The sequence below is a fragment of the Lontra canadensis genome, unplaced genomic scaffold (genome assembly GCF_010015895.1).
Source record: "Lontra canadensis isolate GAN:19392208 unplaced genomic scaffold, GSC_riverotter_1.0 scaffold53, whole genome shotgun sequence".
NCBI classification, from domain to species: Eukaryota; Metazoa; Chordata; class Mammalia; order Carnivora; family Mustelidae; genus Lontra; species Lontra canadensis.
The window spans coordinates 13406221-13428113 of NW_022631047.1; the positions used below are offsets into that span (position 1 = coordinate 13406221).

At 52.7% G+C, this 21893-nt stretch overlaps 1 protein-coding gene across 8 annotated transcripts in view; it reads left to right on the plus strand.

The window, feature by feature from the left end:
- Positions 1-21893, plus strand: part of IQSEC3 (IQ motif and Sec7 domain ArfGEF 3) — a 99370-nt gene that overhangs the window by 54517 nt on the left and 22960 nt on the right. For all 8 annotated transcript variants that reach the window (XM_032874887.1, XM_032874888.1, XM_032874891.1 and 5 more), the window contains exons 4-5: positions 9836-10968; positions 12809-12970. In XM_032874887.1, the coding sequence (XP_032730778.1) occupies positions 9836-10968; positions 12809-12970 (1295 nt within the window). The remainder of the gene's footprint in view (positions 1-9835; positions 10969-12808; positions 12971-21893) is intronic.

Here is a 21893-nt window from a genome sequence, read left to right on the forward strand (position 1 = left end):
GGGCAAGACAGGAAGCAGAGTAGATGATAATATAGTCAAGTGGGTTCTTTTCAAACAGAATTCTTAAAAAAAAAAAAGTTGGTTTTTCCATCAAGGCCAATTCCTTGGGGGAGGTGAGCGGTGTGCTGTCCTTGGTCCTGTTCTGTTCAACTGGTTTTGACAAGGCACTAATTTCTGATGACACAAAGCTGAAAGGGGACAGCAAATACCTCGGTGACAGAATCCAAGATTTTGTAAAAATCTTATCCAGACATAAAGATTTAAATGAAAAAGTCTAAATGAAATAGGGAAAAACATCTAAATTTCTCTTAGCTTTGAAAAGCCCACAGCATTCATACAAGATGGGCAGGCTTGGTCCTGGGAGAGAGACCTTAGGGCTTCCATTGATTGTAAGCTCAAAAGGAGTCAATAACCAGGAAATCAGGTGCCAAAGTGAGTCTAGCAGCCTGCACAGAAGGGTAGATAAAGCCCCCTGAATAAGGAAGCTGCTGGCTAGAGCCCCACACTGGTTCCTGGTCAGGGCCCGTCTGGAGCCCGTCCTTGATTCTTGGGGCTGTCTTTAAGAAGCAAGTAAGAATGCCGAGGATTCTAAGGTTCTCCTAAGAAGGAAAAGAGGATTGACTGGATTCATATGGAGAAATTGTAGACACGAAAACAAGTTTTAAATATGGAAAAGCTGGCATGTGAAAAAGGGATTAGATATATTTTCTATCATTCCAGGCAAAAATAGTGGTACTAATGTAAGAAAGCTACAGGAAAGGAAGCTTTTAGCTCAATTAACAATTAGAGCTGTTAAAAATATAGAAGGCCTTGCTTATGAGGTAGTGAGTTTGTGTTACTGGGAATGCCCAGGCAGGGGTTGGCAGACAGTCCATCTGGAACACTACAGTATGATGTGGGTGGTCAGTTGGCCCAGAGAAGACATCTTCTCGGTTCCACATGACTGTGCTCCTTGAGGACAGAGACCATCTCTCATCCATCTTCATACCATTCCCCCAGCACCTAGCGGAGTGTCTTGGACATAGTAAGAGCTCATTGAATGAATACTATTTGGATAACTACGGTGTGAAAAGGAACACGAGAGTGAGGTAACAAGAAGAAAATGGTCCCTACTGGCCCCCAAAGAGAGTGTAGCTCATTTTAAGGAGTATCGGGCCAATAAAACTGAGGGAAACCTGTGCTTCAACTTGGGCGGGAGAATTAGTTTAATTCTGAGTGATGATGGCATATGGAGAGTTGCTCTGATCGGTATCATGGACCTTTTTATAGTGGACATCATTCTGATAGACGGTTCTGCTTGTCGGGCCAACAGGAGTGGGGTGGGAAAGGTGTGGGACGGTTGGCAGAGGGTGTGACAGGAGCCTTTGTGCTGAGCGAAACCAGCCTCGGGCAACAGCCCACTCCCCTGGATTGAGTATCTGTCTGGGTCAAACATAGACTGGAGGGAGGCAGGAAGAGGGCAAAAAGTGAGGGGCTAGAGAAAAGTGATTAAAAATGCGGCACACGTTCATAAGAGACTGAACTCAACTTCTGTCTCTTCTGCAAATGAACTGTGTGACCTCCTGCAAGCTGCTTAACTTCTCTGGGCCTCCATTGCCTCCTATCTCTTTGGGGCTTTGTATGTGCTGTTCCCTCTGCCTCTACCGCTAACATTCATGCTCCCCTCCTTACTTGGCACTTGGCCTCAATTACTCTTTATTTTACTTTGAGACAGAATTATGGTTCTCTTTCCTCCTCCTGGCAGCTTTCCCTGCCCTCCCAAGCCTGTGCTGGATGTCCCTTCTCTGTGACCCTCCCGCACCCAGCCCTTCCTAGTCATAGCCCTTCAACCCTATATCCTCATTCCCTGTTGACTTGACCACTCCTTGAAGGCAGGACGCATGACTTATTATTCATCATTATATCCCCAGTGCCTGACACAGTGCCTGGCATGAAGAAGATGCTCAGGGATGAAAAGGGGAAAATACGAAGTGAGCTGAAGAGGGAGAGGGGCATGAGAACTGGGGCCAGGACCTGACTCTGCTTTGGGTTTCTTCGAGATCTAGGGTGTGGTATTCTGATTCTGTCAGTCCCACCAGTGGCACAAATACTGTAGCACTTGGACTGGAAGGATCTTGGACAGTCATTATCTCCCTAGCCCACCAACTGCTAGTCTTGCTCCATCGGCCAGTCCAGAATCCTAGGCAGTTTCTGTGGCTTCTCTGTCCTCCAACCCAACCTCCACTGCTGCTACATCTTAACTCTTTCCCCAATTCCCACCCTCCCCTGCCAACCCCACCACCCCCACCCCAGGGCAGGCCACCATCATCTCCCGCCTGAGCCCCTGGGGGGGGTCGCACGTTCCCCTACTTGGAGCTGTGCTTCCTCCAAACTGATCTCCATGCTGCCACTGAGCCCTCTTGGAGAGCACATCTGATCACGGTATCTCTCTGAAAGCCTTGCATGGCTCCTCTCCGTGTGCAGGACAAAGACTTCTCCAAGGTCTCCTACTACCAGACACAACCCCATCTCCTGTCCCGCTCCCAAGTGGGGTTCCAGCCATTCCCACTTGCCTTGCTCCAGACCTCTGTGCCGTCATTTGCCTCCGGGCCTTGACGGATTTTATTTCCTTTGCTGGGAGTACTCCCCACTTGTCCCTCCAGCACACGTCACCGGGGAGATCTCTGCTCATACTCCGCATCTCAGCTCAGTATCCCTGAGCCTGGCTGTGTGCCTTCACGGAGTGCCCCACCGATGACTCTGTGCCACCTGAGAGCTGTCCCACCCATAAAGGCAGGGACTGTGCCGTTCTCAGGGCTGTTACAGAGTCGAGCAGACTGTGCACAGAACACCTTTGTAGTCTCTGTGGGGAGTGAGCATTCCTCAGAGCTGTGCGTTAGATGATACGTGGCTCTTGCCCACCTTTGCTTCCGGCAGCCTGCACAGTCCCTGGTGCCTAAGACATGCTTCACACTGGAGGAACACATGAGTGAAAGAACAAACAAATGAATGAATGAAAGAACGAACGAATGAATGAACGAAAGAAAGAATGAGTCTGCCCCCTGGCATCCCTGCCTCCCAGCCCCCAGGGCCTCTCCCCATACTCACACAGTGGGGAGGTCCTCCAGTCTGGCTTCTCCTGTCCTCCGCTCCCTCCACCCTCAGCTCTGTCGCTTTATCTCACCGTGGTCCTTGGGGTTACAACCTCCAGGGACAAAGAACATGCAGGTCCTTTCGGGGGGTCCTTTAGGAAAGTGGTGTGGGGAGGATGCATAGGGCAGCTGAGTGAGTTCCACATTCCTCCATGCTCTGGAGGGAGTTCGGATCCTGCTGTGTGCCTCTGCTGAGGAGGACCCTGTTGGAGCCCGCGTGGGATGTCCAAATGGCATGGGTCTCTTGCCATCCAAGCCAGGGGACCATGTGGTGGTGGTCCGTAGCAGCCAGGCCTTGACCCCACGTCAGGTCCTGGGTGGAAGTCATGTTTTCTTTTTTGGACAGCAGTCCTTTCTACAAGCGATCTCCCCTACCCGAGCCTCGGGGTCCAGCCTCATCCGGGAGGTGATCACCCTCTTAAGGGGATAGGTGGTTGATTATGTTTCCAACTCTCTGGTCTCAGTTTCCTCATGGAAGAAACAAGAGGTTATTCTGGAATATCTAAGGCTCGTTCCTCCTTTGAAGATGAGAGTCCCACCATGGTCCTGGACAGCATCAGGGGCCAGCCTACAGATGATGGTGAAGGCAATGCCGGTCAATGGTAGTCCTTCTGTCCACCTGCATCCAATTCAGGGAGCACTATCGCACAGCTGCTCTGTGCAAGGCCTGGGCCACCGCGCTGCAAAAGATGCAGTTCCAGGCCTCAGGGAGCTCACTCCAGTGGTGGGCGCTGACATGTAGTGGGTACTAAGTAGCACTAACAGCCCTAATCTGGGCCAGACGAGGTGCTAAGCATTTCTTATGCATTATCTCCCCAGATCTGCTGGCTATCTCAGTGAGCTAGGGACGACTGCTACCCCCATTTGAGGAATGAGGGGACTGAGGCTTCGCTGTAACAAGTAACTCACCCAAGGACATGCCCCTAAGTGTGTGTCCGTGGTCCAGCCAAGACTGCGACTCACAGTCCTTGATTTTATCCCAGGTCTTTCACAAGAGCAGCAAAGGGGTAGGTTCCAAGGAAGCGGTGGACGGCATGCTATGGGAGCACTGGCGACAGCGAGGAGCCCAACCTGGGGTTCAAAGCAGGCTCCCCACAGCAGCAGCTCTCCCTGAGGCAGTCTCTGTGACCGAGGAGGAGCAGAGTTATTAGTAGCCCCCAACCCTAGCTGGATGGGGCCAGGAGAGGTTTCCAAGAGCATCCTTACTTCTAGGCAGGCCTCAGTGCCCTGTTATGTCGAGCACTTTCAGTGTTTTGGACAGCGGACAGCGAGGTGGGCATACAGGGAAGACACAGGGGTCACATCCCGCCAGGTGCCAGGCGCAGGCCAGCTTCCCCTGGGGGCCCGCCATTAGCATCTCCGAGCTCCTCCCCCCTCCCGCCCCTACTGTCTGCTCCTAAGCCTCCTGGAAGCCTTCCCTTGCCAAGTTCTGCAGGCTCATTCCACGTAATGCTTAAACATTCTCAGCTGGGAAATCTTGGATCAGAGGAAATCCTCTCTCACATGTGAAAGCCACCCCCCACCCCGGGCTGGCTCCCTCCTTCCCCAGCACTGCCACCCCCCAGCTAGCTGCTCTTCCTCCCCCAGCCTGACTTGGCGGCCCTCTCTCTGCAGCCCTCCTCGGGCCTGGCTGCGGCAGCAACCTGAAAAGAGGGAGCATGTTCTAATTAACACTGAGAGGCTCATTAGACAGACAGAGCCCCCCGAGCCCCCCTCCACCGCTTCTCCCTGCAGAAGCTGAGAGATTGCTCTCTTGGGAGGAGGCGAGGCTACAATTACCCATGATTCATGGGGTTTAGAGAGAAGTGAGCTGAGCTGCTCTTAGGCCAGTGGGCCCAGAGACCTTCCCTCCCTAGGCCCACCCCCCACTTCCCCCCACCCCCGTGTCCATCTCTCTTAGCTCTCTAATCTGGCCCCGGTTAAGAAAAGAAAAGCGTTAGGGTGCTTGGGAGGACCTGGCTGGGTAGACAGAGCTGATCTGGGACACTGCCAAGTTCCCAAGCCCTGGTTGGGGGCGAGATAGTGGAGGGAAAGGGGAGCTTGCAGCATTTGACTCCAAGCCCAGATCCGGAAGAGAGCCTAGATTTTTATTTTCCCTGGGATATAGGAGAGAGTTCAGTTTAGTTCCTGTCTGCAAACATTTATTAAGCCCCAGCCATGGCTCTGGCTCGATGCTGGGCCCTAGGAATGTAGAGACATAATACTATCCTGTCTGTAAGGTACAGTTTGTGGGGCTACAGAGGGTGGGCTACAAAGGACGGGAAAGAAACAGTGGGGGACAGTGCAGGCACAAGGCTGGGATAAATGGGAGATGGTTGTGTTAAATGCGCTGGAACAAATGGAGAAGATCCAACAATTGAATTCAAACACCAGAGTGAGCAGTTGCTCCTTGCCAGGGTCTGTGCTGGGTGCTGGGCAGGGATCAGAGGGCTCGAATAACTTCGGCTCTGTTCGAGTTGGGGTGGTGAGGTGGAGAGAAGGGTGGGTTAAATAAATATCCCAAAGATGAGTGGAGAGAACTGAGTGTAAGAGAGAAGTAAGAAACAACGTTCTCCATGGGCGCCTGAAATAGGGAGCTCCCCATCGGGTAGGGGGACTGAGAAGGCTTCACAGAGGAAGCACACTGGAGGCAGGTCTCGAAGAAAGGGAAGAATACTGCAGATTGAGTGACAAGGCTGAGCAAATGCTCAGGGCAGGAAAGCCTAGCGTGCCCTGGGGGAAGCGCAGGAGTCCAGCCAGTGTATACACAGGCTTGGCGTAGGAGTAGAAGATGGGAGGGAGGCTGAGGCCAGATTGCTCAGGGTCGGAAGGCCAGCAGGAAACACTTATACTTATTTTGGGTGATGCTCTCAAGCAGTGCAAAGCCTGTGTTCACATCGGCTTTTCAAGACCCTTGATCGGGGTTATGTAGGGTGGATGGTAGGTGTGAGCAAGAAGCAGGGAGGCAGTGGGGAGGCTGCCAGAAGGGTCCAAGTGGGGAGTCAAAGACAGCCTCACATGGCAACAGTCGGGTCAGGTTGATGCAAAAGGTATTGGGGTGGGGGGTGCGTGGAATAAAGGCTTTGAGGCTGACAAACGCAGAGGCCGGGGTGAAGGAGAACCCATAGTCAAATGCAAGTTTCCCAGCCTGGAGAATGTAACAGCCAAGGCTCTGTATGCAAACAAAGAAGTCATCGAGAGCTGGTTTAGGGAGGTGGGGGAAGACAGTGGCTTTGTATAGGTGTACAGGGGGATCCGTGGGTTGTTGGAAATGCAAGTCTAGGATCAAGCCTCGGAATGGAAATTTGAGAGTCATTCCCATCATCATCATTGTCATCAAATAGTTACCACTTACTGTATACCTATTATGTGCCAAGCGCTATACGAAACCATTCAACTCTCATAACAAGGTACAGGGTAAGCAGGATTAGTTTCATTTAACAGATAAGAAAGTGGAGAATCAGAGATGTTAGGAAACTAGCTCAAGGTCAACCAGCAGGGAAGAAGCAGATCTGGGCCTGAATGTCTCTCCTAAGGCTTGTTCATCAGTCCATTAAAGCAGAGTGAAGTTATGATAGGAAACAAGGTTCTCACATAAGAGGTGAGAAGACATTAGCCTGTAGATGTTGCCACAAAGGCTCTGCCTGAGACAGCTTCCCTCTTAATTAGTGCCTAATTATCAGTTACCAGAGGCTGCTCTGACGACGTCCAACATGGCAGTCACGGAATGTCCGGAAGGGCTCAGATGTGTCTGCAGAGTGGAAGATGGCCCACGTGGGACTCGTAACTGACATTCGTAGGGGTTTCTCGGTCAGAATATAGGATGAAAGGGCTATGGGAGCAGGCAGACCAAGGTAGACTGGGTCGTGAGAGCTGAGGACGGAGTCTCAAGGTGATAAAAATACCAAGAACTGTGGAAAAGGGGGAGAAGGAGAGTGGAGGATGGACCATCAGGTTTCATGATTAAAGGTCTCTGGTGACCTTCCTGAGAGTCACTTTAGAAGACTGGTGGGAGCAGGAGGTAGACCCTGGGGAGTCAGCGCATACAGGGTTGGGTTGGCTGTTCGGTACTTGTTCATGGAAGGAGGCAGAGGGTATAGTCTTCCAAGAGGTCTGGTGGCAAACAGAAAAAAAGAGACTGGGCCAGTGCCCCAGAGCAGTGAAGTCAAGAGGAGTTATGTTCTAGCCTGGGGAGATCTGGGAGGGTCTGTAGGCAGGGGGAAAGGAGCCAGTGACACAATAGAGTTCGGAAATGCAAGTGAAATACATCAGTTCCAGGAGAAGAAAGTTATGGGTTAGGTTAGGGGCGTTTTTGAGAGTCACAAAGATAACTTTGCAATTAATTCTTTAATGTATTCAGTAAATATCTACTGAAGTCCTACTGTGTGCTGGGCGCTCTCTAAGCACTGGGGATAAAGGAGTGAACATGGTAGAGTCTCTGCATTCGTGGGGTTTACAGTCTAGTGGAGAACTTGATGGGAATAGATTCAAGATATTCAAAATCTGGTTTTCTTCTCTGCTTGGGTGACACTAGGACACTGGCTGGTAGAAGTCTCCTAGGCTTAGCTCAGCCTTCTGTCTCCAGGTAGGATGATACCGTGCTAGGGGAATGGACATCTTTCCCATTCTGGAAGCATTTCAGGCAATGGGATTTCATACCTTCCCTCTGTTGCCAATAGCATCTCATAACCTAAAGAGAATGCTCTTGGGGCTAGGGTTTCCCTCAAAGCGTGAGTAGGCCAGGTTGGAAAGAAGTAAGAATTTCTGCCTGGTGTCTGTTTCTCCTGGTCCCCTAGACAGAAATTGACAGAAGGAGGCAATTAAGTGGTCACCTCCCCTCAGTTTGCACCTTGGAGGGCTCTCCTTCCTCGTTAAGGCCTATTGGCCATTCCAGACCTCAGGGAACCTGCCAGAGTTCTGCGGCGACACTGAGCTGAGCCACAGTGATCTCTCCCCTCTGACATGATTTCTGTGAAAGCAACAACGAAATGCCTCTGAGATATGGGGAGTTTCTCTTTCTCTGGAGATCCTGGGTACATGATGAAACCCTGTAGGCAACTGTCGGAACCTTCCGGGAGGCAGAACTCAGACAGCCCGAGATTCCCGCCCCCCTGGTGCTCACATCCGTATAATTCCCTTCCATGGGAAGTGCCGTGGGACTACAGGGCATAATAGGGTATCCCTCCTGTGATTAGGTTACCACTCAGTTGACCTTAAGTGAATCAAAGGAAAATCATCCCGGGCGGTTTGACCGAATCAGGTGAACCCTTTAAAAGAAGGTGAAGCAACAGAGTCACTCTCCTGCTGGCCTCAAAGGGCCAAAATACCATGTGGCAGAGAACAGCAGGCAGCTGTGACTAAGGGCCTCAGCCTTGGAATCTCAAGCAGCTGAACTTAGGATACCTACTGGCCACTCAAATCTTAGTGAGATTCAGTTTCCCCCCTATCTTCAGAGCGGACAGCCAGACTGAGGAAGATAGAAAGCATAAGGCCACTAGGTCTGGGGATGGGGAAGGGCCCTGAATGGCGAGACGGAAGAACCGAAGACAGGATTGAGGTCATGCCATTTTACCCGGGATCGTCCCTGGGGGTTGGGGTTGTGCCTGTCAGATTTCCTGGGCTAGAAGTGTGCCTCTGTTGGTCCAGGGGTAGGGGGGCACCCACAGGGAGGGAGCCCAGCCGCTGGTGAGCCAATGTGGCTAAAGGTTATTGGCCACAGGGGGAAAGTCTCTCTGGTTCTTTCCTAAGAGGTTTCGATAAGGGAAAAAGAGTGAGAGCATTGCCACGTGATGGGGAGAAACAGCCACAGCAGGAGGACAGAGCTGGAAGGAGGCGAGTAAGGGCCTAGAAGACACACGGGTCCCTTGTCACAAGTTTTCCTGGGTTCACACTGCCCACATGAGGTAATAAGTGCCCACCAGCCCCACCCAGCCCCGCCCTGATTGTACAGCTCCTGTTGTTGGGAACAGAGGTGGCCCAAATTATGGAGCATGGTAGCCTGGAGGGACTCCCATTCTTGAAATATCCGTCCACCCACTCCTCTGTCCTCCATCTATTAAATTCACATTTATTGAGCATCTACTATGTGCCAGCCCTTGGGCTGGGTATCAGGAACACGTTGATCAATCCCCAATCATCCCCTTATGATGATCCCAGGGTCAGAAATTTCCGCAATGCAGTGATGAGGAAGAAAGGTGAACGGGAGGAGCAACATTTTTTAAAGCATTCCTGTTTAATTTTTAATTTGTTATTGTTTTAAATGTGCACACAAGTAGAAAGAATAGTGTAGTAAACTTGCAGATAACCACCCCCCAGTTCCAACAATTTTTGTTAATATTGTTTCCTCTAACGGTTCCAGTTTTTTTGATGGAGTATTTTAATACAAACTCAAGATCCCGTGTATTTCACCCATAAGGACTTCCATACAGATCTCTGATATGAACGTTTTAAAACAAACACTGCAACAGCAGCTATCTGATCCCCAAATGCAACGCCCTGACCTCTGCCCGCCCCCCCCTCCCCGAAAATTGCCAACCGCTGGGAAGCCAGTCCTACATCCTACACATCTAAGAGTCTTGACAAGGATCTGGTATCCCAGGCCGTGACATGCTGGAGTTTCAGACTTCGGCCCTTTAGTCCCCGCCCCCCCACCCCGCCCCCCCGCCGCCCCCCCCACCCCACCCCAGGCCTCACCGCACTCTTCCTCTTCTCTGTTCTTGCTGCAGATTGAAATGCTAGAACACAAGTACGGGGGCCACCTCGTGTCCCGGCGCGCCGCTTGCACCATCCAAACCGCCTTCCGCCAGTACCAGCTCAGCAAGAACTTCGAGAAGATCCGCAACTCGCTCCTGGAGAGCCGTCTGCCGCGACGGATCTCTCTGCGCAAAGTCCGCGCGCCCACGGCTGAGAGCCTGGCGGCCGAGAAGGCGCTCATGGAGGGCTACGGCCTCATGGGGCTGCCGCTGGTGCGCTCGCCCTCCCTGCCGCCCACCTTTGCGGGCACGCTCACCGAGCTGGAGGACTCCTTCACCGAGCAGGTGCAGTCCCTGGCCAAGTCCATCGACGACGCGCTCAGCACCTGGAGCCTCAAGACCATGTGCTCCCTGCAGGAGAGCGGCGCCTACCAGCTCCACCAGGCCCTGCACGCGGGCGCGGGGCCGCCAGGCCTAGAGGCCGAGATGCGGGAGCTCGACAGTGCCCGCCCCGCGCCCGCGCCTGGGGAAGAGACCGCCGAGGCCGCCGGCCTGCCCCAGGGCCACGGCAGCACCCTCATGATGGCTTTCCGGGACGTCACCGTGCAGATCGCCAACCAGAACATCTCTGTCTCCTCTGCCACGGCTCTGTCGGTGGCCAACTGTCTGGGCACGCAGACCGCCCAGACCCCGACGGAGCCCGCGGCGGGCAAAGCCGAGCACGGAGAGGCCCCGGGGCAGGAGGCCTCGGCGGCCACAACCGCGGCTCAGGGGGACGTGCCCGCCGAAAACACGGGCGCAGAGGCCGGAGCCAGCGGGGCCCCGAGCACCCACCCGCCTGGGGCTGCAGTGGAGGCGGTGGCGGAGGGGGCCTCAGTGGCAGCGGAGGCAGAGGCAGCGGAGGAGGGGACCGGGGAGGTGGGGAAAGGGACTGAGGCCGAAGCCGGCGACAACTCGGAGCCGCTGAGCAGCAGCAGCACGTCCACCAAGTCGGCCAAGTCGGGCTCCGAAGCGTCAGCCTCAGCCTCCAAGGAGGCCCTGCAGGCCATGATCCTGAGCCTGCCACGCTACCACTGCGAGAACCCCGCCAGCTGCAAGTCGCCCACGCTCTCCACCGACACCCTTCGCAAACGGCTCTATCGCATCGGCCTCAACCTTTTCAACATGTGAGTGAGCACCGACTGGGGAGCTCTGGGGCAACCCGGGAAGCTCTTGGTCTGCGGGTAAGGGGCAGGGGCTACAATGACAGGTGAGCAGGGTACAGGTTGATTTCCTGCATCATCCCAGCACCCTGCCTGGTGACATTTGTGCTGTACCTGCTCCTCGAGGTGCTGGGTAGGGATGCATGTTTTCTTTTTAATGGTTAACAAATTTATGTTCAGGATTAGGGACAAGACAACACATCAAGCCCATGCTTTCAGTACTATTCCTGCTTACTAGGGCTTGGAAAGCAAGGGAATTGAAAAGAAAATGCAGTATTAAGTAATAGTCCAGGTCGTATGAGGATTGAGCCGAAATCCTTCAAGCAGACCCGAAGCCAGGGAAACAGCATCGTCTCAGGGGGATGATGTCAAGGAGAGAGCAAGGAGGAAAAGGAGGAAAGGCAAGGGAGGCCCTGGATGGGTGAGAAAGAAGAGACCTAGCATAAGGAATCCAGGTAAAAGGCAGGAGAGGGACGGGGATAAAAGGGGGCGACAAGGACACAGAGGTGGCACAGAAGAGAACAGGAGAAGGAAAGCAGAAAAATGAACAAGGGTTTTGGTTCAAAGTCCCCAGCCAGAGCCCCAGCCAGAACTGTCCTTGCAACTAGAATGTAGAGAGAGGGGGCCAGCAGTATACACGCAGCCCTCCCGTGGAAATCCCGTCTCCACCCTCCATTCACCCCTTCCTTCAGAGCCCCGAGCCAGGAAATTGAACATCTCTCCCAGCCATGTGTCCGTTCACTTATTCACTCAACTGTTACTTATTGAATGCCGGGCACGTTGACTATGGAGATGAGTAGGACACATCCCCTGGTCTCCAGAAACTTCTATTCCAGGGAGGAACAGCTACTATTCCCGGCTCACCTTATATAAAACATCTGCAAACTTCCTAACAATATCTAGAGATGGCCTTATTATGCCATTTTACGGAAAGGAAGCAGGCTCACACAAGTAAGGCGAGTTGTGCGCTCACACTCACGCAGACCCTGGGATCCCTCAAGACAGTGGTTCTCAAACTCTCTGTAGTAAAGGACCAGTCTGGGTTCTTACCCACTAAGTGGTGGCTGATACTTTTGTGAAATGCAATAAAAATGAGTTGCTAGAAAAACAATCACATGCTTGGTTATCCTGAAAATGTCAGAGTGCTATAAAAGGTTCTAAACGCTTGCCCTCTGTTTCTGTACTTAGCTTTTCCTGAACGGGTCAGATACAGTTCAGGGAACAGCATGGATTTGCAGGCCATACTGTGAGCACATTTGCCTAAAAACACAGCACCCACATCCACACGTAGAGACTCGAGCCTGAGAAAGTGAATGATGGAGGGCAGGATTCTTGTGTCCTCTGTGGCCAGTGCGGTGGGAGAGCTCCCCTCTGCTCCCCAGAGCCCTGCTTCTGGGGCGAGTACTGCGTACAGATGACAGAACACAGACAGGGAGGAAGGGCCTTCGTGGCAAGCCTCCGGGCCTTTCAGGGAAGACAAAAAGAAACCTCTCTACTTGCTCTGGAATTCTCTTCATCTGGCCAGACCTCTCTAACTCCTTCTCTCCCTGTGCTATCTTCACTCCTTGTGTGTGTATTGGTGTGGGGGGTGGGGGTGTTCAGGAAGACGAGGTTCCTAGGCGAAGCCCCTGGGACAGGGAGCTCGTCTGCAGCGGAAGGAATCCTGGCTTTTCGGTGGAATTCTTCCCAGAAATTTCCAGGCACTTCTGTGGCTTCCCTGGGCTGGAAGAAAGGGAGGAAAGAAGTCGTGGATAGCCTTGGCTCACTCTATACTTCTTCTTCCCACCTCCACTCCCACCCCCAGAAACCCAGACAAAGGCATCCAGTTCCTGATCTCACGAGGCTTCATCCCCGACACCCCCATCGGAGTGGCCCACTTCCTGCTCCAGCGCAAGGGCCTCAGCCGGCAGATGATCGGGGAGTTCCTAGGCAACAGCAAGAAGCAGTTCAACCGCGATGTGCTGGAGTGAGTGCCCCTCTCGCCACGCATGGCCCAGGGTCCCACAGGACACAGGGGAGGGAACAGGACCCCTGGAGTCTGGGCCCGTCGATGTATCTTGACCAGCCTCTGTTTCCCCCTCCTGGGGTCCTACATTTACTGAGCGGGCTCCGGGCTGGGTCCCACTGAAGGCACCAGGGGTATAGAAATGGTCGAAGGAGACGAAAAGGCCTCCCTCCCTGCTACCCTCTGGGGCCAGAGAGGAGGACTGGGTCTACACGGGGGCTATCTCTGCCTGGTGAACAGGACCCTCAGCCCACCACCTTGCTGCTGTCTGCCCAACCCCTGAGCCCCCACTGGCTGGCTTGCTCCCCGTGTGGGCTCAGTTTCATATTGGTGGAGGCAAACACAAGTCAGGAAAAGGGAGTTAGATGGAAGGGTTTTAGAGCAAGAAAATGCAGTGATTCCATAAACATACGTTTACCACCAAGATCAACAGATGTGGGCAGGATGGGGGCTTGGCTTCGCTAGTGCTCTTGGCTCTGTTCACGCGGAGGCGTGGGCAGGTGAGAGCCGCCGGGTCTGGGGTGACATCCTTGGGGCCTCGAAGCCACCTTGCCCCTGGCAGAGAGAGAGGGTGAGGCCCTCTGAAGGCTGCTCCAGACCCCATTCTCGAAGGTCACCGTGCTGTTGGAAGCCGCCCCACCTCTCTCCTGCTTTCTCCTTGGGAAGTCAGCCGATGTGTTTCTCGGGGGTTCTGAAACAATCTCTCCCTTTTGTCTTGCTTTTGGAGCAGCAAGGGGCTGCTGTAGGAGGGACAGGGGGCTCCTGCCCGAGGGTTTGGGAGCAGCCTAACTGGCAAGACGGTCACTGTGCCTGGAGCAGGAGTTGGAGACCTGGCTTCTGTTTACGCAGTAGTCTTGGTGCTGTGTCTTTGGACAAGTCCCTACCCTGGGGGCCTGTGGTTCCCTGCCCGTGGACTGGAGGGGGCTGGATTATGAGGGGTCGTCCCGTTGTCCTCTGGAATCCCTGTCACGTTCCTGAATCCACTCAGTCTAACTGAGTACAGTCCGAAGAGCAGGGGCTTGGACACATCTGAGGGACCTTGAAATCCCAGGATTTCGCCCCTTAGTTGACGGAACTCAATCCCCCCCTATTTGAACAATCAGACCCTCCCCCACTAGTGCTTAAGATGCTCTGAGGGTCTTGCAGAGGAAAATGAATGGATAAGTGTGCTTCCTTCCTCCTTTCTTCTCCCACTCCCTCGCCACCCCCCTTTCTCCTCAGCATCAGCCCTGCTGGGTAGGGTGCCCTGAAGGGATGCCCTGAGGAAATGATAGAAAGAGGAGAAAGATCAAGTTTTCTCTGTCTCCTTCCGCACAGGCTTTCCCTCCATCTAGCTCATCTCTCTGGCCTTTTCATTTGCTTTTGTCCCCGTTTCACTCCCGCCCCCCACCCCCTGTTTCCGTGGGAGGGTGAGTGGGCGTGTGCTCTCCTCAACGCTTCATTCTCCTGGCTCCCCGCGCCCCTGGGGGACCCTGCTTTGTCGCTCTGCTGGGGGGGGGGTGGCTTCCTCCTTCACTCCCAGCCCTGACCTCCCCAGTCTCCTCTGCCATCCCCAGTCGCCATGTGGCCTGGCCCTGAAATTCTGACCTGCTAGGTCCACGGTGACCTGGTGCACTGGGAACACACAGTTTTCCGGCAGCCCCGGTGGTGCGGGCGACCGGCAGCACAATGCTAACTAATTGCCATCCTCCCTGGGAGACCGAGTGTGTGGGCTGGAGACAGGCAGCCCCCCCCCCGTGGGGAGGGGCGCCGCTGGGAGCCTGGGACTGAGCTGGCAGCTGAGGTGGGGAGCAGGCTAGGGATGAGGGAACAGTGTGGTGGCAAGAGAGAGCTGCTCCTGACCAGGCCGGCTCTGAACCCTGGCTCTGCTCCTCTCCTGCTGGGAGGCCTCCTCTGGGCCTCGGTTTCCTTACCTGGAAAGCGAGCGAGAGGGTCGGGCTGTGCGATCTCCAAGGTCCCTTCAACTCCTGAGATCTTACGTATTCCTCGGTGTCATCATCGCACACTGGGATGGTTGCAGAATCGTTCGCCCTAAAGGTCAAGACCACGCTTTGTCAGGCCACCGGGGCATCCCAGAGCAGTCCGTGGGCTCCAGAGCCAGGAGCTCACGGTTCCTGCCACAAACAGCAGTGCCTGCTCCGGGCTGGGAATGAGGCTGCGCTGGGCATCCCTGCGAGTGCGGGATGGGGGCAGGGAGGAGCAGGCGTGGCCGTGGCCTCAGGGGAACTCACAGACCCTGGTGTCAGTGGGAGAGATGAGCAGGAGAGTGGAAAGGGAGACAGGGAACCTCCTGCAGGCCTAGGGGTGTCAGGAGAGTGGAGTGCAGAGCTGAGCCCCCTCCGCCCCAGTGGGTGCTTGGACCCTTGTGCTTTACTCGCCGGCACACCCAGCCTCTGCACAGAAACAGCACCGAAGGGACCCTCTTCACCCAAGTCCGAGTTGCCGCCTGCCTGGCTTGTCTCCTGTAGGGTGTCAGTGGGAGATGGGAGGCAGGAAGGGGGCAGGCACTCACAGGGGAGCCAGATGCTGGGGTTCGGGGGGGTTCCCTGCCACTCAAGCCAGCTCTCCCGCCACCTCTGGGCATCTGCTGCCTCTTCCTTACGCCCACCAGAGAACACACACAATAACAAAGTCACCAGTGCCATTTTGCCCAGGCCAATAAGGCTTCATTGGGATTCTGCACAGTGTCCCTGCCCCCGCCTGGTGACATTCAGCATGTCTCGTCCGTTCTGTACAAAGCTGCTTGCTGAATAAAAGGGCATAAATCACCCATCCCCTTGGAGACTGAGACAGCCCCGGCCACAGCACTCTCCGAGATGTAGCTGGGCAGGAAGGGGAGAGGGTGGAAGCTTCTAGGAGGGGATGGGGCGGGACCCCGACCCCTACCGCCCACGGGCCTGTGGAGAAAAGGAAGATAGAAGGGGCCAAGCAGAATCCACCTCAGCTGCTGGCCTACGTCTGAGCGCCATGGATTGCATGACGTCGCCTCCGGAATCTGGCCCTTGCTGCTCTAGGAAGCTGATCAGCTGATCTCTTCGTCCCTTAGTGCCCTGATTCCATAGCAGATCCGTTCCAAGAAGAAATGTATTTAATCAGGGTGTACTGAATAATAGGAGGAGGCATCCTGAGCTCCAGAGGCCATGTCCATTCCACTGTTTACCTGGGAAGGGTTTGGTTTTGATAAAGGAGAAAAGGGCCTGTTGCCTTGCTTGTCAAATGGGGACAATAGGACCCACGTCATGCAAATTACAGTTTTAAAACGCATGTAAAGTGCTTACGTCAGTGACTGAGGCTTAGTCAGTTCTTTACAAATATTAGCTATTTCCATTATTATCTTTCTCACTTGAAAGCACAGGACGGTAGATGCCTCCCCAGCCTGGCCCCGGCCCAGTGGGGGGATCCCTCAGACGCCTCAGGTCTGGTTGGAGATCAGGTCCACTCCCCAGACAGCAAGAACTTGCTGGAGCTTGCTGGGGAGGGAGGGGAGCTCATTTGGGGACCATCCTGCACTCTGAGGAAATCTTCTCTGGTGCTGAGGCGAGAGGGGCCCTGGCAGCCTGGCCTGAGGAGCCAGACATCAGCTGAGGTTAGGATCCTGGGGCGCTGGAAGCTTCTCCCTCTCAGTTTTCACATGGCTGGGAAATCTGGCTCTGCTCTATTTCCCTTCTGAAATGTTCGCCTCAGCAGTCTGAAGGCCGGTGGAGCGGGGGGCGCGTTCCATGCTGGCTGTGAGCAGGCTCTTTTCTGGGCCGGGTGATCTTTTCTGAGGGGAATCACAGACACAGGGCGGGTGTGGGTATCTGTCATTTCCGTGGAAGTGCACGGAGGGCAGCTTTTGGGCTGAATTGCCAAAAGGGTTTCCTGCATGTTCCTTCTCTCGCTGCGTCTACTCCGTTTCTTGTTCAATATTAGAATTTGACATTTTAGTCAGATCGCATTATTTCATTTCCTTAGAAATGTGTTGGCCAGAGTGTAACAGATTTGTTCTTCTGAGGGGACATTCAGAAATGAAGACAGATTGCCTGTCCAACTCAACAGGCTGGGAGGTGCTAGCCTTTAGTGGTTAGGAAGAAATTATTTGAGAATGTCCTGCCCACTCTGCCATGGGTAACCTCAGAATGGTTACTTTGTTTCTGGGGAATTCCACCAGGAAGGAGAGAGCAGGCTGGGGCCCAGGCTGACCCTTATAGGTCTGCAGGAGGGTGGAAAGAGGCCCGGGGCAGGCCGGGATAGACTGTGTTTATTTCCACTGCTTTAAAAACTTGACACTGCCACCACCCAGCAGGATAGAAGGACAGGGTCTCTTCTTTTTTCTTTTAATTTAATTGTATTTTATTTAAATTAAGTTAATTAACATATGGTGTATTATTCGTTTTGGAGATCGAGCTCAGTGATTCATCAGTCACATATGACACCCAGTGCTCACTACATCATGTGCCCTCCTTAATGTCCATCACCCAGTTACCCCATCCCCCCACCCACTACCCCTCCAGCAGCCCTCAGTTTGTTTCCTGAGATTAAGAGTCTCTTATGGTTTTTCTCCCTTCTGATCTCCTCGTTTTATTTTTTCTTCCCTTCCTCAGTGATCTGTTTTGTTTCTTAGATTCCACATATGAATGAAATCATATAATTGTCTTTCTCTGATTGACTTATTTCACTTAGCATAATACCCTCTAGTTCCATCCACGTCATTGCAAATGATGAGATTTCATTTTTTGATGGATGAGTAATATTCCATTATGTGTGTGTGTGTGTGTGTGTGTGTGTGTGTGTGTGTATTTATTTATTTATACCACATCTTTATCTGTTCATCTGTCGGTGGACATCTGGGCTCTTTACACACTTTGGCTGTTGTGGACATTGCTGCTATAAACATTGGGGTGCAGGTGCCTCTTTGGGTCACTACATTTTTATCTTTGGTTGGTAGTACAATTGCTGGGTCGTAGGGTAGCTCTATTTTTAACTTTTAGAGGAACCTCCACACTGTTTTCCAGAGCAGCTGCACCAGCTTGCATTCCCGCCAACAGTGTAGGAGGGTTCCCCTTTCTCCACAATCTTGCCAACATCTGTCATTTCCTGACTTGTTAACATGAACCATTCTGACCGGTGTGAGGTGACATCTCATTGTGGTTTTGATTTCTATTTCCCTGATGTCACATGATGTTGAGCATTTTTTCATGTGTCTGTTGGCCATTTGTATGTCTTCTTTGGAGAAATGTCTGTTCATGTCCTCTGCCCATTTCTTGATTGGATTATTTTTCTTTGGGTGTTGAGTTTGCTAAGTTCTTTATAGATTTTGGATGCTAGCCCTTTATCTGTTAAGACATTTGCGAATATCTTCTCCCATTCCTTCGGTTATCTTTTGGTTTTGTTTACTGTTTCCTTTGCTGTGCAAAAGCTTTTTACCTTGATGAAGTCCCAATAGTTCATTTTTGCTTTTGTTTTCCTTGCCTTTGGAGATATGTCTATCAAGAAGTTGCTGTGGCTGAAGTCAAAGCAGTTGCTGCTTGTGTTCTCCTCTAGGATTTTGGTGGATTCTTGACTCACGTTTAGGTCTTTCATCCATTTTTAGTCTATTTTTGTGTGTGGTGAAAGGAAATGGTCCAGTTTCATTCTTCTGCATGTCAATTTTCCCAACACCATGTGTCGAAGAGACTTTTTTCCATTGGATATCCTTTCCCACTTTCTCAAATATTAGTTGACCATAGAGTTAGGGTCCATTTCTGGGCTCTCTATTCTGTTTCATAGATGTATGTGTCTGTTTTTGTGCCAGTACCATACTGTCTTGATGATACAGCTTTGTAATAGAGCTTAAAGTCCGGCATTGTGATGCCCCCAGCTTTGGTTTTCTTTTTCAGTATTCTTTTGGCTATTTGGGATCCTTTCTGGTTCCATAAATTTTAGGATTATTTGTTCCAGCTCTGTGGAAGGGGGTCTCTTCTAAAAGAGAAGCCTTTAGGTTTATGGCCATGACCCCTCGCCTCTCCAGTGCCCTTTCCCCTGAACCCCCACCCCACCATTACACACGTACACACACAGACAAGAGATTTTCCTTAACAATAACGAGTAATGAACATTTTAGACCCACTTACTCCTGTGTGTAGAGATCTCTGGACTTTAAGTGTGGGGCGAACAAGTCCAATGTTGAGATTCCCTTTGGCTTGGTCACATTAACGTATAAGTTGGACTTTCACACAAAGATCTACCACCCAGTCCTTTCATGATATTTTGGGCCCTAGCTCTGGAATGTTCTCTCAGTCCCTGTGTGATATTCAGGTGTGCCTTCACCTGGCCACTCTTTTAAGTGGGATTTCTAGGGAGTAGGATTCTAGGGAAGGGGCTTCCTAGGATTACACTACCCTGGGGCTTGTAGGAGGGTCAGCTGTGAGTGACTAGGCTGTGAGATGTAACAGTGACAGCTCACATATATCACGCATTCACTGTGTGCCAGCTGGCACTGGGCTAAGACCCATACATGCAAAATCTCATCCCATCTCTCAGTAGCTCTGTTAGGTGAGTGCTATTAATCTGTGCCAAATGAAGGAACCAAGGAACAGAGAGGGTAGCTAACTTGCCCACAGTCACAGAGCTAACCAATGGCTGAGATCTGAAGGCAGGCAGAATGGGTCTACAACCTGAGCCCATAGCCTGACACCATCCTTCCTCTCTGCCTCATCTCAAGGCAAGTGTGGTCCAGATGACCTCAGTTGTGAAATGCGGTGCAGGAAGGCCCCTTACACGGCCTGCTTGTCCAGCCCTCTCATTTCACCCAAGCAGGAAGAGAGGCCCAGAGAGAAGAAATGACTAGTCCCCTGGCCAGTGGCAAATTGAACAAAATCAGGTACTCCTACATCCCTTGACCCACGTTTGTTGGCTCTGCTCATCCGAGAAGAAAGCAAAACTGAGAAATGGATCCGTACATCTCGGGTCTGAGCTGGATCAAGTTTCCTCTCTCCCCGATAGGTGGATATTTTCAAGTTAGTGAATGAACATCTAGAGGTGAAATTTCAGGCAGAGTCAACTGCTGATGATGGAGAGGGTCTCAATCGCTATGCTAGAAGGGACTTCAAATTCACTTACTCACTTGGTATGTCATTTCAGACTGGGTCTCCAGGTACATAATGAAAACCTTCATCTCTGAAGCTTTGTTATGTAGCTTTACATACACGGTCTCTTTTAAAACTCAGAATCACCCGTCCACTAGAGGTCCTAGGAGTCAGCTCCATTCTATAGGTGGAAAAAATGAGGCATGGAGAGTCTAGGTGACCTGAACTGAGAGGCTTAATGATGGAAGCAAGATTCAGCCTCGAGGGTGTCTGACACCAAAGGCCTGACCTCCCATGCTGCCCATTCTTAATACCCTGGAGCAGTGGTTCTCAAAGTGGGGTCCCCAGAACAGCAGCAGCAGCATCACCTGGAAAACTGTTAGAGATATCAATTCTCAGACTCCACCCCAGGCCCACGGAGCCAGAACTCCGAGGGCAGCAACGGTGGGTTCACAAGCCAGCCAGGTGGTTCGGAGGCACACTCAAGTCAGAGAATCCCTGGCAAGCGGGGATGCTGGCCGGCCTAGTGAAGGGAGACCCCCCCCCCCAGGCATCCACACTGGCTTTGAGTTCATTCGGGTCGTTTCAACTTCGTTCTTTTGGTTCCTGAGTCCCCAACGTGTGACCGGCAGCCATCCCTTTTGAGGACCTCCCAGATGAGACTCTCTTTGTCCCCATGTCGTCACCAGGGATGCTGGCAGGTCCTCCTGCGTCAGCTTCCCTCTGTTCTATTTTCTGAGCCACATCACACTTTTCCAAAAAGCCTTGACCTTTGTTGGGCATGTTATGAGTTCTGCCTCACAAAAATAACTCTCTGGCGGATGGGGATATTTTTAATTGAATTGTATGAGCCAAGAACTGCAGAAATAAAACCAAGGTTCCTACATCCCGTGGCAGTGGGCGGTTTCATCTTCCATCCTAATCCTGGAGCCCGGACTCAGTCCCCGCCTCGAGCACCAGGGCCCCCCCCTGCTGTCGGCGGGCGCTGCGCTCTCGCACCTCTTCTGAGCTCAGCCCGAGCCTCACCTTCCAGATCTCTGCTGTCTCTTCTGGCCAATTAAAAATCCCTGCTGCTATCATTACCTATTTTCAGCTCCCAGTCAGTTCCTTTGTCTGCCAGACACAGTCTTGATATCGTAAAAGAAAAAAAAAAAAAGTTGAGATGACGAAATTCATTTTGCTCACAGTCGTGTACGATGCTTCATCTCCTTGCAACACAAACCGCTTCGATGCACAGATCAGTATTAACAAACCATTTTCTGCAAGGCTGTACCTGTTTATACAGATGCAGGGAACATCTGTGCTTCTGTTCCCCACAGCCCCTGGGAGGGGCTTGCACAGGAAAGAGAGGGAGGGAGGCCCCAGCAGAAGCTCCAACTCTCATGATCCACTCACTCGCTGATCGGAGGCCCCACCCTGGGCAGGTGCAGGCAGGCTCTGCTGGAAGCGGCTTAATGGGCACCAGTTTGCCCGGCTTCTCCTCACTCACTTCCTCGCGTGTGCGGCTGAAGGCAGTGGGAAGCCTGTGCCCGCCACACTGCCTGACTGCCTGCGGTCTGGCATCCACAGGGCCGTTTCCTAGGCAGCTCTACCCCGTCTAGGGGGCAGCTCCAGATGATCTTGGCAAAGCAGGCCCAGCAATCCTGAGCCACTGGGCAGAGCTCCCAGAGGCTCAGGCCACTGGGCTCCCTCCCTAGCTGAGCACATGCTCCAGGTCCCATTCATTCGCCCAGCTGGTCTCTCACTCACGCATTCATTCATCCCAGAAACGGTTATTGAATTCATATGCACGCCAGGCACGCAGAGAGTGAGAGGCTCCTGCTGGAAGGGGCGTGGAG